The sequence below is a fragment of the Rhamphochromis sp. 'chilingali' genome, assembly GCF_963969265.1.
Source record: "Rhamphochromis sp. 'chilingali' genome assembly, chromosome: 4".
NCBI lineage: Eukaryota > Metazoa > Chordata > Actinopteri > Cichliformes > Cichlidae > Rhamphochromis > Rhamphochromis sp. 'chilingali'.
In genome coordinates this window covers 27,391,271-27,409,918 of record NC_137948.1, presented here as the reverse complement: position 1 = coordinate 27,409,918, position 18,648 = coordinate 27,391,271, and the positions used below count along the sequence as shown (strand labels likewise).

Sequence of the window (18,648 nt, the reverse complement as noted above, 5' to 3'; positions counted from 1 at the left end):
GGAGCTGAGAGAAAAGTGAGGAATGTGATGAAACCAAGGGACAAAAAAATACTTTCTCCATCGTTTTTCGGCACAGTCAGACCCGCACCCCATCGTGCTGTTAAAGAGGCACGCAAGGTTCAAGATCAGTGAAAATCAAAGTGTTATTTTTTTCCCTCCCTCTCTGCTGGCCCTCGCTCCACGCTTTGCTCCAGTGCCCCTTTACAGCTGTGCCACGAGGCTCACTGTCCCTGCCATTGCTCTCTAGTTCATAGGACAATATCATGCTGCATATTCTTTGAAAGTTTCACCGACCTTTGAGGCTTAGAGAAAACACAGTAACGCCAACTGGCACTTAATCCTGCAGACTCCCCATCGTTGCCAACTATGCAGCCGCAAAGGGGGCAGCGGGGTGCGTTGTGTTGGAGGAGCTTAGGGTCAAGGAGGGCTTCCTGACAGGAAGTGAAGTCTAGCTGAGAGGAGAAAATCAGACAGGAGACTCCTAAAAATATTGAGTGGCTTTTAATTTGGCTCCCAGGCGGATTTTACTGTGAACTGGGCTTCAAGTCGCACGAATGGCCGGTTATTTATACGCAACATAATTTTCTTTCATATAAATGAATTTCCCTCCCCTCCCGACAGGCACTCCTAATGCAGTGTTTTCTTACCTGTCAGGTCCCTTGTTATAAGACCTTGGAATGCGCTTCTGTTTTTCCCCTCGCTATCCTCTCTCAGCTAACCGGTTGTTAAAATCACGACCCGTCGTCTTCGCGCACATTTTCAGTAGGAATTCACTCGCCCTCGTTTATGATCTGGGACGGGAGAGGTTCAAATATTTGGCATGATTTAGCTTTAAAGTGGGAATCTTTACCTTGTGTTATTCCCAAATCCTTAACTTGGAGATCGCACAAATCGCCTTGTGCGTACAAAGTTCTTTTTATAGCTTTATTTACCATTTATTTTGTGCATTTAGCTTCCTGAATAATTAGTGGTGCAGAAACAAAGTTTGTTTGGGGAACAGTGTTTTGTTTATGTGTGTCTTTTTCGGTCCTTGGTTTGCCATTGCCAGTCCCGGTTGATCCTGCAGTCCTTGTGCAATGGGCCGTGAACTGCTACTGTACTATCCCACAAAACATTTCCTGCAACACCGCAGAGCTTCCTCAGAAGAAGTGGGGCATATAAAAGGCCCAAGAATTGCCATTTTGTTCATTTTCTCCTAGATCATGCTGCAGTTAGAGCAGCTTGGAGCCAGCATTTTGGGGAATAAAAAACAACCCTTTTTCAGTCAGTGTAGTTAAGAATAAACCTGTAATGATTGCTCAAAATTGTCAGTTAGAAAAAAACTTTTTTAATGTTTTGTTTTCTGGAAAATTTATACAAATGTTGTGCGTTACTGCACTGAAATGTCATACAAATTACATTTGGACGAGGTGATGATTTCATTTCAACATGTGTTTGATTTGGACCTGAAACGGCTGCATATGGTGTTTTTAAATATTCCTTTTCTCCTCACACCATTAAAATCCACCAGCTGAACTGCATATCATATTACAGAATAAGTTTAAAAGAAAAAAGAGGAAAAAGTCAGTTTTTAAATAACATACCACTGGCTTATAAAATGCTCTGTATATATTTATGTATTCCCCTTACATTTACTTTTCGTGCAGAGTTCAAGTGGTTGTAACATATGTTTTGATTTGTCTGTTTGGGGTATGGGGGCTTTAGGCTTAGCTTTCTCACTCTGTGTTAGTATAGCCATGACAGTGTGATCCCATGAAGCTCTCGGAGACCGAGCAGTATAAATATTTGGACATCAGTAAATATTCCTTGGGTTGTGAATTTGATCACGCAAACACCAACACGAGTGTCTGTTTTTCTTTAAGCAGATAGCATCTGAACATGCAGATGTGGATTGTTGAAAATGTACACCAGTGTTAAGTTATTCATACACACAAGCGCAGCAGACGCAGCATTAATAACAAACTACCGAGCTTCCGTATTAATCAGGTTAAAGAGCAGTATATTTTTAGAGCCTTTTTTTCTTTTTTCTTTGAATGCGTGCATTTTATTTGCATCGGTTGACTTTTTTCTCTCACTGTTCAGTTAATGTGGCAAAAAAATACATTAAACAGTGAGGCGTTTGAGTAAAAGGGGGGAGAGGAAAAATCAGTAGCTTTTAGCCTCTTTAATTTAGCTTCTGCTGCTCTGCCACTTATGACATGCAGATTTATGCTCTTGCCGTCTCATCTAAAGTTGTATTCCCCGAGCCTTTCAGATCAACAAATACTTGTGATTATGAGTGATGCCACCGAAAAGCACAACTGACTTATTTATTATTTCGACAGAGCCGAGACGGTTCTTTCTTCGGTGTTGGAAAATGTTTTCCTTGTGTTGTGGCGAGTCTGATGTTTGAAAGGCGATTTTGCTCAGGAGGTCTGTGTTTTCTCACCAGTGGTAGTGGTATATTTAGAAGTTGATTATGGATAATCAGCTGTAATGACGGAAGTGCATGGCATGTGTGTTTAGACTCAATGCCATCATCATGGAACGCAGAGCAAACAGAGCTGTCTTATTGACTTGAGATTTAGACATTAGGCATTTTCATGAACAGATTCATGCATAGCAAAACATAAATGCCGGTAAAGTGCATTAAACGTGTGCACGATCTCTCTCTTTCGATCGCTTTAAAGTCGGGATCAAAGATCGGCTGCCTCTCTCGCGCGTCCTATCATCTGTTAGGAGGTCAGGTTAAAGGTGAGAGGTCACAAATGGCTGCTTGTATCCTCTCAACAGGAGCGATGTGGTCACGGCCTCTATCGCAGCCATAAAAGCTGCGACACTGCTGACCAGGGCAGCCAATATCCAATATTCTATCACTGACCTGTCCCTGTTTCCTTTTTGTCACTGGGAGATGTCCCTCAGATCAGGGTCACTGCTTTTTTAATTCAACTAGAGGAGCCATTTCTTGCCCATAATGACACCATTAGTCTTGCTATCACCTTTGTCCATGTCCCCCAAAATGCCAATGGTCTCTACGCTTTTCATCGAGCCTAATTTAGACGCAGAGCTTATCCCGGCCACAGATTCAGATCCAATCTTTATTACTTCAGGATAATCTTTTACTTTCTAGAGTCTGGCATCAAAATCTTTAAGGCTTTAAAGGCATAAAGGCAATTTTATGTCACCGCTTTTCTGGTTCTCCAGAGCACGACTCTATTTACAGCCCTGCTTCCTGTGGTGTTTATTTGAAATCCAGCTCGCACAGTCTGGATCAGTTTAGAATATCCACACAGCCACAGGCTAACACTCATGGTTAATGTCCTTCAACTACAGTCAATGCTTCAGCTAGAAGGCCCCAAGGCTACTCTGACATGCTTCCTCCAAAGCAGCCACAAAACCCTCTCCCAGAAACGCTGTTTCCACTCCCTCGCCCAGACTCGTATTCCCTCTGTGCCCTCTTGTATTTGGAATGTATTGTAAACACGGTCAATGCCAATATGGTCCTGCAGGACAAAAAGCAGTTATGAACTGAGGTTAAGTGTAAGGTTGTTTTGTATATGACGTGCACTTGGGCACAGAGTGATGGTGCACAGGCGTTTCAGAAGAACGGTACTCTTGACTGCCATGTGATTAGTTTTGATGGGCTTGTGCTTAAAAATTGCACAGGTGAGAAAATCTCGACGCACCCACAGATATGTGTGGATGTGTATTAGAAATTCTCGTAAACTGATCTTTCCTTCCTCCTCGCAGCGCTGATATTCACGTCCCTGCGGGCTCTCTAAGGGTTACTGAAAAGCTAGTCTCTGTGTAAACACACGATTTCCTCTATCAGCTCCAGAGATGATGACAGCCGAGTTTAGGCTTATACGCAAGTTTTTCACTTCATAGCTGTTCTGTGTCTCTGTGAAACGATTAAATGGAAATGATAAAAATTAGTGGTTTTGATTACTTTGGAATAAAAGTGTCTCCAAGTCTGAATAAATTGTGGATCACAGTTATTCTCACAGTAGTAACTGTTAAACATTTGTCAACTGATGGCAAGTTTTAATGTTGGTTAACAAAAATATTAAGAATGCAAAGAAAAAAAGAAGTCCAAGCTTTGAATAATGATTTTTGTAAGAGTAGTTTGGTGGTTTAGGTCTCCAACCTGAGAATTTTTTTGTGCATTTTTCTCCAGCTCCCCTGAGAGGAAGAAGGGGGGGAAACGCTGTGAGCTTCAGACAGCCCCCCGTGACCTTGTTGCTTTATTATTCTTTTGACGGTTGCGTTGAAGGTGTTGAAATGTGGAACAGAACATGAGAGACGATGACCGGCCGAGTTTCCCTTCTCTCGTTGTCCCTTCGAAGTTGAGGATATAAGGCGCACACGGCTGCGGTTGGATTGTTTAGACTGACACCTCGAACCATAACGCTAGTCAAAGAGAGGAAGAAATGTGTGTATTTACTTGTGATAAATGCACTCTCAACACGGCTCTTTCACTGCTGCGCAATGGTGGGCTCGCATATTATGCAGCCGGCGCTAATCCAAGCAATTCTTAATCCTTTTTGGATCATGTTTTATGTGATATTAGGGGCCTGTAAAGAAGTAGCTAAGTCAGAGGGATTAAAAGCTTTACATGGAGCTACTGTTTTTGTTCAAACTAAATTCACTTTGACCCAGACTAAGAAAAACTCACTTATCTTGTAAACGTATCATTTTTGCCTCTTGCTGCTGCTAATGTATAGCAACAGAGTTCTGTACTATTGTAAAAAGTTGCATCAGTAACATGTTGATGTTTGTGTTGCAGGAATGGCAGAACTCCATCCAGAAGAATGCCGGCTTAGCCTTTATCGAGCTGGTAAACGAAGGCAGGTAGGTAACTCCGACCTGCCTCTCTTCTTGCAGCAGCACTAAATTATCTCTCCAACCTCCATTCATCAGCCACTTTCCAATTTCACCTTCCTCGGATCGCATCGTACCCCTCCTCCACTCGGGCACCCGAGATCCTCAAGGCCCGTGCAATATGGTGGCTGTTCAAGACAACAATCAATGGTTGAAAAGCGCAGAGGGACTTAGGGGAGTGAGGATGGAGGACCGCTGCGTTCAAGGCTCCATTCAATACCTGCTTATCCCAGTGGGACTTGGGGAGAGAAAGAGGGTTTAGGTAGAAGGTGATAGGAGCTCTGAGTGCTGGTTCCTCTGCAACACTTGGGAAATCGCTCTTAATTTGCCACTCGGGCCTTTCTGCCTGAGCCTTTATCTGTCGGCTACCATCTCTGTTTTTCAATTATTCCCACATATGAAGCTTCATTTTGCTAATAAGAGGTCACCCTTCTTACTCTGGCTCCTTTGTAGTATTCACACTCAGTTTCAGGTTGGTAGAGCAACACTTTCTATTATTGATCCTCAGCTTTTAGAATTGGCAGAGGGTAATCCCAAGTAACACAAATGAGATAGCAATGTTATCATTTGACGTGTTTGTCTAAGAAAGTGTTAGAAAATTACTTTCCAGACTTTGCTGTTATGATACATGTAATATATAATATAATTTTTCAATCAATCTTTATTTATTACAGACTCATAGGAGGATAAACAAATAAGAAATACACTCAAATCGCAGTCAACCCAAAAAGTACTTCAGCTATTAACAACTTTGGCGTTTGTGACATATAATAATTTTAAGCTTAATATACTTGATATTCTTAATACGTTATCTATGTATCCATCCATCCAAGTTTTAAGTATGTGACACTTTGCTTTGGGAAAATAGATTCAGAAGTGGAAAACCATCCTACGTTGTGAGTATGCTGTACTTTTCAGGGATCGGGCTATATTATGATGTGGATTAATCTTTCCTTTTAACATCCTAATTTTTTTGCATAATTAATTAATATTCATTATGTCAATGTACATGATGGATTTTCTATTATTCAGCTGTCAATTACTTACAGTGTAGTTTGTATCTCCTTTCATGTAAAACACCCAGAAGTTGGACATGGTTAATATATAATACAGCTCACACCCTGAAAAGTACAGTTACTATATGAGATGGAGATGTATATTGTTTGGTTTTCACTACTTACAACAGTTAATGTAAGTAAATGTATCTTTTTTCTGTAAAAACCTGACTTGTTAGCCCCTAATTCTAGTTGCCTATAAGATTTACACCATTTTCTGTCAGTAAAGAAAATAATTTGGTGCAGCTCTGCTGGATTTTCTGGTATGCAGGTATGACCAGTCCATCCAAACTGCTTTTTTCCCGAATTTTCTTTCCAACAAGATTTTAAAAGTTCTTCTAAAGTGGCACGTGCTTAATATGATTGAATTTTACAACCCTATTTTAACAGGATTTGACCACATGTGCAATCATTAACTTGGTGCGGTATAAAGAAGTGCCAGTGGTTAGGTTATTGATAGTGGGGCCGGAATAAGGACTCGGAGGTTGCAGAGGCCCCAGTGCCTCCGCTCCCCTGCTGCACTGTGCTGAAACTGGAGGCTTAGGTTACAGCCATCCCGCTGCCAGTCCCAGCCTGCCCCCACCTCTCCTCTCTGTCCACCGGTCTGTTATTGTTCCACTTTGCACAGTCCTGACCTGTGGGGCTGCGGAGAGGTTTCTGTGACCCGCGCACACACATAACATGCATGTTTCATCAACACTGATAAGAAGAAGGAGGTAGACTACATATGTAGCAACACAAGCAGAGATCCTCCCTCTTGTCAGATGCATATCATTAACAGATCAATTAACACCTGCACCCCAGGTAGAAGACAAATGTGCTTTGTGTTGGTTTTCAAATTAGATTTTCTGCTTATTTCGCACGGTTCCTTTTCAATATTTCATGGATATTACATGGCGGGTTTATCTGTAGGTTTAAACAAGCTGTAAATACAGTGATGCTCTCGATTTTGTGAAATTTCGAAGCGTCTGAGGCTAAATGACTTATAAGCTGTTATGTTAATGAAGGAATAAATCTTACACAGTATTGCAGTGTACTGATGGCCACTCTCCCATCTGCCCTCAGGCTTCTGAGTCACACCATGAAGGACCACCTGGTTCGTGTGGCTAACGAAGCTGAATTCATCCTCAGCCGACAGAGGGCCGAAGACATTCATAAACATGCAGAATTTGAGGTAAGATGCTGCGCAGTTTAGGCAAACACACAAGCATGAACACAAAATGCCCATTGAAAATATTTTTATTACGGAAGAAAAAAAGTATAAAAAAAAAATACGAAAATGTATATAAACTGTGATTTTCACCAGCCTGGCGCAGGAAGTTTTCATAGACACTAAAATCGTTTGCCACAATTTATCTTAAAGATGCAAGGACAGCTTTTTCAGTGAATTGGAATCAAAAATATATCATTAATTATATTTTAATAAGGATGAAGGATGTTTGCAAAATCAGTCTGGCTTTCCCCCTGTGTGACCCATGGCAACTTTATCCATTTCAGCAGCTTTGACTGCTTTGATAAGAATTCTTGACTTGTTATTGGTATGCTCTGACTGTGTATATGTTGAATAAAAACAAACAAGCGGTAAAAGTGGTGGGAAAGGTGCTGATCCAGTGGCTACTTTAAACCATAAAGTTGTAGAATCTGTCACAGTAAATCTAGAAGACAAATGTTTACTTTTCAAACATAACCCTGGCTAATTGGGAACATAGAGACACATACAGATGTAGTTTCAGGCGCGTGTTAACTGCTTTGCACATACAGTTTGGCTAGCCCCAGCTTAGTGTTAATTTATCCCTGTACATCTCAGTGTAACGGTGGACTTGCCTCTGTGTCTTAACTTCTCCTATTCCTCCTTCTAGCTCTCAGGACAAACGTTGCCATTCACATGTAGCCGCCGGGCCAACTCTGTCCTGACCCGTAGGCACCTCTCGCTGCCCCTTCGCGAGTCCAACTCCACTTCACTCCCCCGACTCTTCTTTCTAGATCTCACCAAAATCATTTCCTGTCCTGCTGAGATCCTGTCCATTATACTCCCACTGGGGGTGTATTTTGCCAATGACAGGAATATGGCATCCTCCCCTCTCTTCCATCCCTCCCACCATCATTTCTCAGGAACCTGCCAGCACTAAAAGCTGCAGACAGACCTGAGAGGTGCTGGCCTGAAGGGCTCACTGTGTGTAAGCCTTGGCCCCCACTTGGCAGTAAAATGTGATGCTTTCTTTTTTCTTTTTTTTTTTAAGGTTCAAGGAAGGGTCTTTCTTACATTTGGGTAAAGTAGAATCCCTTAAGACTGCAGAAAGTCAATCACAGGGGTGGAGGCACAGCTCGTGCACTTGAGCATTTATACAGTGAAGAGAGCAAAACATGGCAATCACAGGCTAGACTGCTTTCCTGTGTGATTGTCATGTTATTCGGCTGAACCCGTACTGCTCATACAGTGCCAAGTGTCAGTCATTTGCACAGTATTGTTTGACATGATTTGACCTTATCATCATCAGCACTGACTCTTAGAGTATGATTAAGTTCTGCAAGGGTAATACCGGCAGTTTTTGTTTTTATTCCAGTCTATGCAGGTTTGGGCATTTGGCAAGTAAAAGCATCTTACAGTAGGTTGCTAGACTGGCCGATCGACAGACCAGGCAGTCAGTTTGCACACGATGGCCCCAAATGATCCTGCGCTGCCTCAGCCTTCTGCTGTGGCCGTGGGCCACGTACTCTTATTGTAACCATGTCCTATCCCTTCTACATTTCTCCAGCATACAGGTCCTGATTGCTAGCCTGGCATGTTGAGCAAAGAACAGACTTGCTGTCCTCGGGTCTGCAAATCTAATATCTTTCTTTTTTTTTTTTTTTTCTTTTTTTTTTTGGCTGTGTTTTCTTGTTATTTTCTCTTTCTATATTTCTACATCTCTTCCAGCTGAGGCTTCTGGGCTTTGAAAACCTTTAAAATGTGTACTGAAATAGGGAGTATTGCAAGAATAAACAGTTGAACTGAGTTCAAGCCTTAATAAATATAAAGTCATTTGTGTAGTTACCTACACAAACTAAATAGTCTATGATGGATTTTATGACAGAGTTTATCAAGACGCTTCTGTGAGGGGTAGCTACGTGTATGGAGACTGAATTCTTTCTGCATTTTAGGGCATTGTGGGTTTGTCAGCATTCACTTTCATAGATTTTGTTTCCATATTACGTGCAACAAAGAAAACGTAGGTTCCTCTGCAAAGCTAGCTGTGTTTTGGGGTTGTCATTTGTAACTTTACCTTCCCTTGCAACCTCCCAGCTGTCCTTAATCAGATACCCAGCAAAGCTTGTCCCAAACTATGCTTCACAATTGAATTCCCCACTTAAATGCAGTTGCTCCACGGTGACCTCTGAGAAGAAGCGAACCCTGATAAGTCTTGCTCTGATATTGCTGTATTGATTTTTGCCTCTATACAAGCTCTACTTGAGCCTGCTGGAGCCAATGGTTTCATTTTGCACTGCCACAATAAAAATAACAGGCCAATGAAAGGCCCTCCACCCCCACCCTTTTGGGGGGGGGGGGTTGTGAAATAATTTTCAGTTATGTCCCAGATTTTTAAAGGGTTGTTTCTCTGCATTGTGTTGCGGTGACACTTCAGATTGGTTATTGTTTTGTGAGGAAATAAACCTCCAAATGGGCCCCCACAGCGCGTCATTTGAGGTATCAAAATAAGGTTTTCTGAAGGGGGAAAAAAAAGAGAGCAATTCCCTCCCCATCCTCTGCTACATCTGAGAAATTCTGTTTTAAACAGCAGCAGCAAATCTCAACCAAGGCACCAGCAATGAGATTAATTCGATCCATAAAAACACAAATTTATGTTTACTCCTTGTCAGATTGCATATCGTTGAGAAGGCAGTGATAGAGGAGCGTTTTGATTTAGATACCCGTTTGCCTCAGAGACGTAACATATGCTTTTTCTCTCTCACTGTCCCTCTCTTTCTTTCTCACTCACACTCTCTCTGGCTCTCTGTGGGACAGAATTGAGTTATCTTTGGCCCTGAGAGTAAGTTATTACAGCGGGCTTAGGGTGAAACAGAGATGAAGATAACTAGGGGGGAAATCCAATTACCTTTTAGGGTTCTCTATCTAATAGGATCCTTAATGTGAAGGAGATCTGCAGATCGGATGCTGCCGCCCAGCACAGCAAATGATAGACTCCGATATCTTCCACGGGAGCTGGGAGGAGAGGAAGCCCGAGAGATGGAAAGAAGGAGAGCGAGAAATCGAACTCCCTCTTTTTATGGGGCTGTTCATTAGGGATGAAATGTGGTGGGCTCAGGGGCAGAAGGGCAGATAAGAAGGCTCAGATAGGGAAGAGTGAGCAACACCCAAGTCATTTCTATTCTTACTCTTCCTTCTTGCTTCTTGCCTTTTCCCCACATATAGCCTCTTGATTCATCCTCTGCTGCTCTCTGGAGTAATTGATTTTACTGTTTGAGAGATCAAGTGAAAGCCAGACGATAGCGCCTAATTAGTGCTTGGTGTCACTGTCTTCCCTCTGCTGAGCTTGTAAAACGATCTGGCCCTTCTCTCCATGTTAATGACATTAACATTGAACTGATGCTCATTATGTTCTGTTATCATAAACCTGTAGTCTGTGGATGAGCGTTTACCACAAACTGTCAGACTGTGCTGAGCATCTCAGAGAAACTCTGGCTAAGGATGCATTTTACAGATAACATCTGTTAAAATAGTCTGAATCACCGAGGTTAATTTTTTTAATGTAGTATACACCGATCAGGCATAACATTAATATAACTAACATGTGAAGTAAATGACACTGGTTATCTGGTGGGTAAGATATATATTAGGAAGCAAGTGAACATTTGTCTTCAGTGCTGATATGTTAAAAACAGGCAATATGCACAAAATTGTGGGTTTGACCATCACAAGGGTCGAACTGTGATAGCTAAAACTCCAGCTCTTGTCGGGTGTTCCCAGTCTGCACCAGTCATTATCTGTCAAAAGTGGTCCAAGGAAGAAATGGTGAGGAACCACTGACAGGGTCATGGGCAGCCAAGGCTGATTGATCCATGTGGGGAGCGAAGGATGCCTGTGTGGTTTGATCCAGCATACGAGCTACTGTGTCTCAAATTGAAGAGGAAGTTGATGCTGGTTCTGACAGACAGATGTCAGAAATCACAGTGCATCAGGTTCTTGTTTATGGGGCTGCATAGCAGGAGACCAGTCAGTGCTCGTGCTGACCCCTGTCCAACACAGAAAGCCCCACATTGGGCACGTTAGCATCAGAAGTGGACCACATAGCAATGGAAAAATGTGACTTGGTCTGATGAATTATGTTTTCTTTTACACTCCAGTGATTTAATATCTGTGACCGGAATAATATTTTACAGTGAAATGATATCTCTGCTTTCTCTAAATTTTATTGACTGCCAATATAATTTTCTTGCAAGGCTATTGCAATGCTTTAGCAGAAGTCTTTCTCCCACTCTATAGTGCATGAGAATTATAACTTCTTTATTTAGAGACAACCTTGTTGAGGGAGTCATGTCAGCATGGCTGGTTTTCTCCATCAATGGAGAATAAACTTGACCCTGACTTTCCAACCAAGCACCTGCAAAGTTTCAAGACTGTATCTTAAACGATGTCTCTTGACGTTAGCTGTCAACAGATTTACTGTTCAGACAATCTTAGCTGTCATAACTGGTGATTTTGTGTCATTCTTTACTTTTAATTTGAGGTTACTTGATGAACTAATGAACAAACTTGTCTGCAATACCTGTCTGGTGCTAGTTATCTGAAAAGATAGAAGAAATAAATCAAGCCAAACCTAGATTATTACTACCTCTGCTGAGGTGGTTATATTTTTGGTAGTTTTCGCATGTGAGACATTCTGTCTGTAAACAGAAAGGTTTTGAATGAATTCTGATAAAAACTTTGTAGAGATGTAGACTGGAGTCAGCGGACTTAACAATCCATTAAAATTTGGCTCACGTTCACCAAGGTCTGTAATGTTCATTTAATAATTCTTTGGTTGAAAATGGACAAAAAAGCCTTAAAATGTAGAAACTATTATTCTTACTATAGTGGTGTTTATTGCCAACTTATAGAAAGTAACACATAAAGATATAAAGTATGTCATATTTGACCTTTGACCTCCCTTTCAAGGCCAATAGATTGATCTGAATGTCTAAGAGATAATAATGAGCTATATATAATGTGAGGTTATATATTAATTAAATGGCATAACAATTTGAATACATGTGCCATCTTCATGAATAAGTATGTATTTTGTTTGAGAAGCAAAACCAACCTGTGATCAAAAACTTTCCCCCCTTGATATTTTTCATTACTCATTTAAAATAATTTTACTAAATAATTACTTATGTTCCGTTTCCACATGAATAAAAAGTAATAAAATAATTATACACACAATTATGTCAAGTCTATTAAAATGGGCTTCAACAGGAGAAATAACAAAAGCCACTTTGCTCTAGTTTTTACTGAAATGCAAATTTCTAGAAGTAAATTTAAGAAGTACAAACAAAACAAAATGAGCAAAATACTTTACTGTTTTCTTATGAGTGATACAAGTAATGCCCGGCGAGAGTGAGTGCTAATGCAGTTTCCTTATTTTTCTATTTCTCATATACCTAATAAATCGTCACTGTGGGGAGTGGGGGATACTCCACCACACACGCAGGGGAAAAAGTCAGAAACCGTAACTCCCAAAGGCTGTTTTCACCACCACATTCGCAGCACTCAAACTGATAGCTGCCACCAACTGTAGCCTGCTGTCATGTAGTTGTCGCTGCTGTAATGTAGTATGTCAGCAGGGCTGGTTTACCGAGCGTCTCATTACAGGCAAATCTGTTATAAAGAGAATGAGGGGGGGGACCCAATAAAACAAAACAAGTGTCTTTGTGCGATAGTATCGCACCACCATGAGAACAGGGGCACATTTTTAAAAAGAAAAGTGAGAAACTGCACCTAGTTCTCCAGCCTGGACAGCACACACAGCACAGCACAGCACAGCATTGACTGTTTCACTTAAGACGCCAAGAAATGGAAAAGGAGAAGTGGGTTACAGAGGAGAACAGTAGTCTCAGTCCTGCTGTCTTGTCAACATAATGAAGTCCCCAGGTACCTCCTCCGCAGCTCCCATCATTATTACTGACCACCTCACCCCGAAATATGACTTTACTCCACATTTTCCTTTGTTTCACTCCGACACCATCCCTTTAGTCACTGGAGGAATGTTCTCCTGATATTTATATATATATTTTTGTTCCTATTAATGGCTGAAGGTGAGCTTGTAATGCTGGATAAAAGCACATCGCTGTCACTGCTGTATGCTTTTTAGATGTTTTTATTCACAATGAGTCTGTTTGCTGCTTTAATTCTTTTTTTATTTTTATTTTTATTTATGTTTTTTTGGTGGAGATTTGCTTTTACATGCAGCTTGAGCACCGTGCCACTAAAACCTTGCCTTCCTGACTTCTGGGCAACAGCAAATTCAGGAGAGGTGCAACCAAATTTTTCATCCGGTTGCGTCCTGCCTTCATTTGACTATTTTTCATCTCCAGATGACATTTTAACACGAATGATTTTTCACGTGGCACGACCTTGAAGCTGTGCCGGAGTTATCGCGCAAGGAGATGGCAGCCGTGCAGACTGATGTGGCAAAAGGAGGGCGAGGTTTTTGCAGAGACAAGTGGTTTCTGGGTAAGAAAAGATGAAGAGGCTGCCAGCCAAGCATGGTGACCAGTCCATTAAAGATCAGTGTGAGGGGAGGAGCCGGGGGAGGAGAAAGGAGGAGAGGGATACTTTGATAAGTGTTGTGCCTGCGTTAACCTTGATGATGGCTATAGCAGTGGGCTGATGCCAGTAGCAGGGATCTGTTTCGACTGGATTAGATTATTTTTTTTCTCTCCCTCTGGCGCTCCAAGAGAAGAAGCAAAAAAATCAATACTTGGGAGCACAGCATGACAGGAGCATCATTTCAGAATTGAAGTGGCTGTCAGGCATTGTCATTTGGTGACTTTTGTTCGCCATTGTACTTTTAAGCCCTCATTTTTCTCCCCCTCCTCGTCCTTTCACTCGTTTCTTCCCCTGCCTATTGTCTGAATTCCCCTGGTGACATTTTATGTTGCAATTTGAAAACTCGAGGGCAAGAGATCAAGTGCAAGAGAATCTCTCTGCAACCAATTGGTGGTGGTGGTGGACCGATTTGCCATCTACTTTTGTTTAGCAACCGCCCCCCTCCCTCCCTCCCTCCTTTCTCATTTCATCCCCTTGTCTCACTAGACCTCCATTGTGTTCCAGGAGGAATTTATTTGTAGTATATTTGCATTCTCTGATGCCAGACAAGGACAAGCCTGATGTCTCGCCTTCCTCTGGACAGTTTCTCTGCCCGTTCGTAAATGAAACCCTCTGGGAGTGCTTGTCGACGGATGTGAGAAATTGGAGAATCTCGTAGAGCAATAGGCCCAGCCTTGGCGCACTTGTATCCCTGACGTGCCACCAATGTCAAGAGATTGCAAATCAAGCGCTTTAATAATATCTCTGCTGGTTTTGTTCCTTCCTCCTGTTCTCCGTCAGAACCTCGAGACCCTGGCTTTGTCAGACGGCGTGTTGAAGGCTCGCCGTGGCACGGCAACACCACTAGACCTTTCTCTGTCACTCTAATTGATAAACATAGGGCTGATATCTTGTAATGAGCCTCCATTCTCCAGCCTATTATACTGGTTAACCCTCTCAACCCACAGAGGGAGAGAAGGAGGGGAGCCAAGGCATCATCTAACAACTACAGCATTTAGATAAAGCTGACACTAGTACAACGCTGCTGTGTAGATGTGAAAGTCTACTCCTCGTTTTCTAACACCCCCCCACCTCCGCTTATTATTTGTAGTCAACACGGCACAAACACAATCTGTTGGCAGCCTCGGTAACATTTAGCAGCCACAGAAAGCTTGCGTGTTTGTTTTTCTCTCGTTATAAACTCGGCTTCAGCTGTGATTAAAATTCATGTGATTTTGTTTTGTTTTTTCTTTCTCACGCTTCATCTCTGCAGGTGCGTCTTGCTTATTTTCCACCATTGTGTGATTTTTAGAGATGATTGTTGTTCTTTTCACCCTCCAGTCACGTCTGGCTAGGCCATTTCCTTCCCCAAAACTCCAACACACATCCCTAGTTATTTATTTGAACTGTAGATGAATTGCGGGAGACACGACTCAGCGTAATTGACTCGATTAATGCCAGCCATTATCATTTCGTCTTCAACCAAGCTGTCTCCCTCCGGCAGAGCCAGCACCCACGTTGGCCCGACCCTGTCAGCCAGGCCGTGTAATGGAAGGTGCTGCCCATGATTACAATGTCGCAAGTCATAACGCTCTCACTGGCAGCAAGTTGTGCCCTGGTGGCTGTCTGAGTAGCAGGCAAACGGAGAAGAGTCTCCCATATTTCAACCCCAGCTGAGCATTTTTAACTCGGATGTCCTCGTCTCCCTCTCTCTTTTTTTTAAAGTGTGTTTTCTTATCAAAAATAATCACACTGACTGCTTTAGTGGCTCACAAAGAGGCATGATATGAACTAAAGTGGAAACAGAAAGTTTTAATTTATTTCTTGTTTCTTTGGCATTCCTTGAAAGGAATGAAAGAACAGTCTGTTTTTAAAATGCCTCTGAATGCCTCTCTTCAGTTTCTGTCCTCTATCCTGTCAGTGCGACCTGTATGCGAGGGAAAGCAAGGTGGTGCCAGCAGGGAGATTTACTTATTCGCTCAAACCTTCATAATAGCATAACATAATAAGTCCTTCATAATACCCCGGCATATTCTCTGACTTCACATCAACGGTATGACCCCTGGAATTAACTGTGACTTGTCTTTTCCACTTAGAAGCAAACCAAAGTTTGGGTTTTAATGGCGCTACTTACATGCTGAGCTTTTTAAAAAAAAAAAAAAAAAAATTTTGGTTGTTATTTTAAGGTCGAGTCTGTGAACTTGGCCTGTTCTCCCACAGACTTTGGCTTCGGATAGAAGCAAAGCCCATTACAGCATGGAGGGTTTGGGTGTTTGGGCAGGCTCAACACACAGGTGATGAAGTGTTTGTTTATGGTTATGAGTTTGAACCCAGCACCGCTGATTAGTACTGCAGACTTTACATGTCTCACACAGGAGCAGATAGAAGTAGACTCGTTGCAGGCCTGCTACTTGCTATCTGTATAAATGATGGAAACCTGCAAGGAGCTTAATGCATATAACTAAGTAGAAAATTTGGGGACTCACAGATTGTCCCAGATTTAAGGCACCCTTTTCTGTATGAAGTATAGTGACTAGGTCATCGTTCTAGGAAGGTCAGGGCCCCCTTTAATTCCACATAAAGAGACTTAGATTGATAATTAAGCAGCCCACAGAAAAGCCCCTCTGTGATTTATACCTATAGATTTTCTGTCAGATATGAAATGTTGTGCTTGAAATTGAAGAGGAGGGCCCATTATAAAGCGCTTTACCCTTAACTTTGAGAGGGCTTGTTGTATTTGTTCAGCCATGCTTTTGAGTTTAATAGTTACTGTATGACTGCTGCACTAGTCAGTCAGTTTAACGCTAATCTAAAGGTGGTCGATAATAAACAGTCCTATATCATACCCAGACTACGCGATTAATCATGCAATACAAAGCCCATGTTCTTCTTCTTCTTTGTTTTTTGACTTCTCATCATCAATATGCATGCCACAGTAAGTCACGATTGCAGCCTGAATACGCTGTAAAAATTGGTTACGAAAGCTCCAAACACTGTTTCAAATTATAGCCCCTATTGTCAGAAGGTGTTTTAGTTTCAGCATCGCTGCCGAGTTCAAAGGCCCGTTCTGATAACAAATTCAGACAGAGAAAAATGTCCTCCCTGTGCATTGTAGGTATCGTGTGATTTGGTGTGCTGGAGGGCATTAGAAAATACATGTCCACTGTTATTAATCAACATGACACGAGGGCAGAAATGACCCCCTGTGCTTTTCATTTGGTTCTATTCAGAGTAGAGTTTCTGTATGTGAAAACACCATTGTGCTCATATCTGTGTGGTTTTTGTTTGTGTTATTTACACACAAGAGCACGGTGTAATGTGTGGCACATGCATGTGTGATTTTTGTTTTGTTTTGGGGGTTTTTGGCGATGTGCACTTTATAGATTATGCTAGGGCATCGTTATTAATGTATGTGTGTTTGTTTTCCCTCTCTTTTCCAGTCTAGCTGTGCTCAGTACGCAGCAGACAAACGTGATGAGGAGAAACTGTGCGACCACTTAATCCGTGCGGCCAAGTACCGCGACCATGTGACAGCCACGCAGCTCATCCAGAAGATAGTCAACATCCTGACTGACAAACATGGAGCCTGGGGCGGCTCTTCCATAAGGTAAAACAAAAACTGTGGTTGTGTAAAGTGTCAAACAGAGCTGTGCTCCGCTTTCAAATAAGATCAGATTAGACGTATTATAAAAATGTTTTTATTTATTTCCCCCCTCCCTCACGCTTATATTCACACAGTATGCTTTAGCTAGTCCATTATTAATCCATTATTTTATTTAGTGTGTGTGTGTGCGTGAACATGTTTTTTGTCTCATCATTATGTTTTCCTTTTTGATAAGCCCGTATAATCGTAAGAATCAAGAAGCAACCTTATTACTTTAATTTCATAGAAATGCCTTCAATTGCATCCAGTTGTCGGGCTTGAAAATTATTCAAATCGCCATTATGGTTTTAATCTCATTATCTTTAATCTCAGCCACCAGTACTCATGACTTTGATTAAATTAGATTTGCAAAGGTGAAAATGTCAGCCGCGGGTTGAATGATGCATTGATTCGGGGGGAGAGATGAAAGCCATTTGAACAGCTCAGTTCCCATTAAGAGCAGAGGGAACCTTATCCTCTGTGTTTGTTTCGCCAAATAGGCAGCACAGTCCAATGCAGCTATTCCCTAATGATGGCTGTTTGTGCAGGTAGTGTGTAATGGCGAGCTCCAGAGACGGCTGCTGGCTCACGCTTGTTAGGCTGCACTAAGTCTCCAGGGACTCGTCTGGCGAGGGTTAGTTTGCCGTTGGATCAGGAGTCTATCTCTCGCTGCCTTTGTTTTCCTTTTCTATTTGTTTCTGTTTCATATCGGCATCAGGTTATGGTGTATTATTTGTCATATTTTTCCTGCCTTGATCCAATCTCCCTCTCTCCCCTCCTTCCATCGCGCTCTCTCTCTCTTTCTCTCTGTTTGTCTCTATGTGTACTCACACAAGGCTGCGCCATTTAATATGGATATTGTGTTCTACGAGCTCTGGCTAGAAAAGTCCCCCATTACCGCTGCTTTATGCCGCTGTACTATTGATGGTTTTCCTAATGGCTGCCGATGGGCGCAGGGAGCCATTGGCACTGAGCCTTGGAGTGCAGCGCTCTTTTAATAAATCACAATCAGTCTTGTGCCATTACATCAATATTTTTGGTCAATTACTGTGAAGGTCAGGTGGTGCAGCTTCGCACCAGAGCCGATGGTATGTGGGCATAGGAGAAACATCTGGTGCTGCAAATCTCTGAAAAAAAGAAAAAAGGAAACGATGAATGTGGGAAAAACAAACAAAAAACCCCTTCTGCACACCTGTATACCTGCAGGCTTCCTAATAAAAGATTTTCTTCTTCTTTATTTTTAATTTCATATATACACACAAAGCATGTGGTGCAGCATCATTCCTGATGGTAAATAAGGAAGG

The 18,648-nt window shown here is 42.0% G+C and overlaps 1 protein-coding gene across 7 annotated transcripts in view; it reads left to right on the top strand.

Annotated features, from left to right (window-relative positions):
* Positions 1–18,648, top strand: part of lrba (LPS-responsive vesicle trafficking, beach and anchor containing) — a 172,739-nt gene that overhangs the window by 68,901 nt on the left and 85,190 nt on the right. For all 7 annotated transcript variants that reach the window (XM_080880583.1, XM_080880587.1, XM_080880584.1 and 4 more), the window contains exons 34-36: positions 4,766–4,830; positions 6,981–7,089; positions 17,142–17,308. In XM_080880583.1, coding sequence (XP_080736709.1) covers positions 4,766–4,830; positions 6,981–7,089; positions 17,142–17,308 — 341 coding nt within the window. The remainder of the gene's footprint in view (positions 1–4,765; positions 4,831–6,980; positions 7,090–17,141; positions 17,309–18,648) is intronic.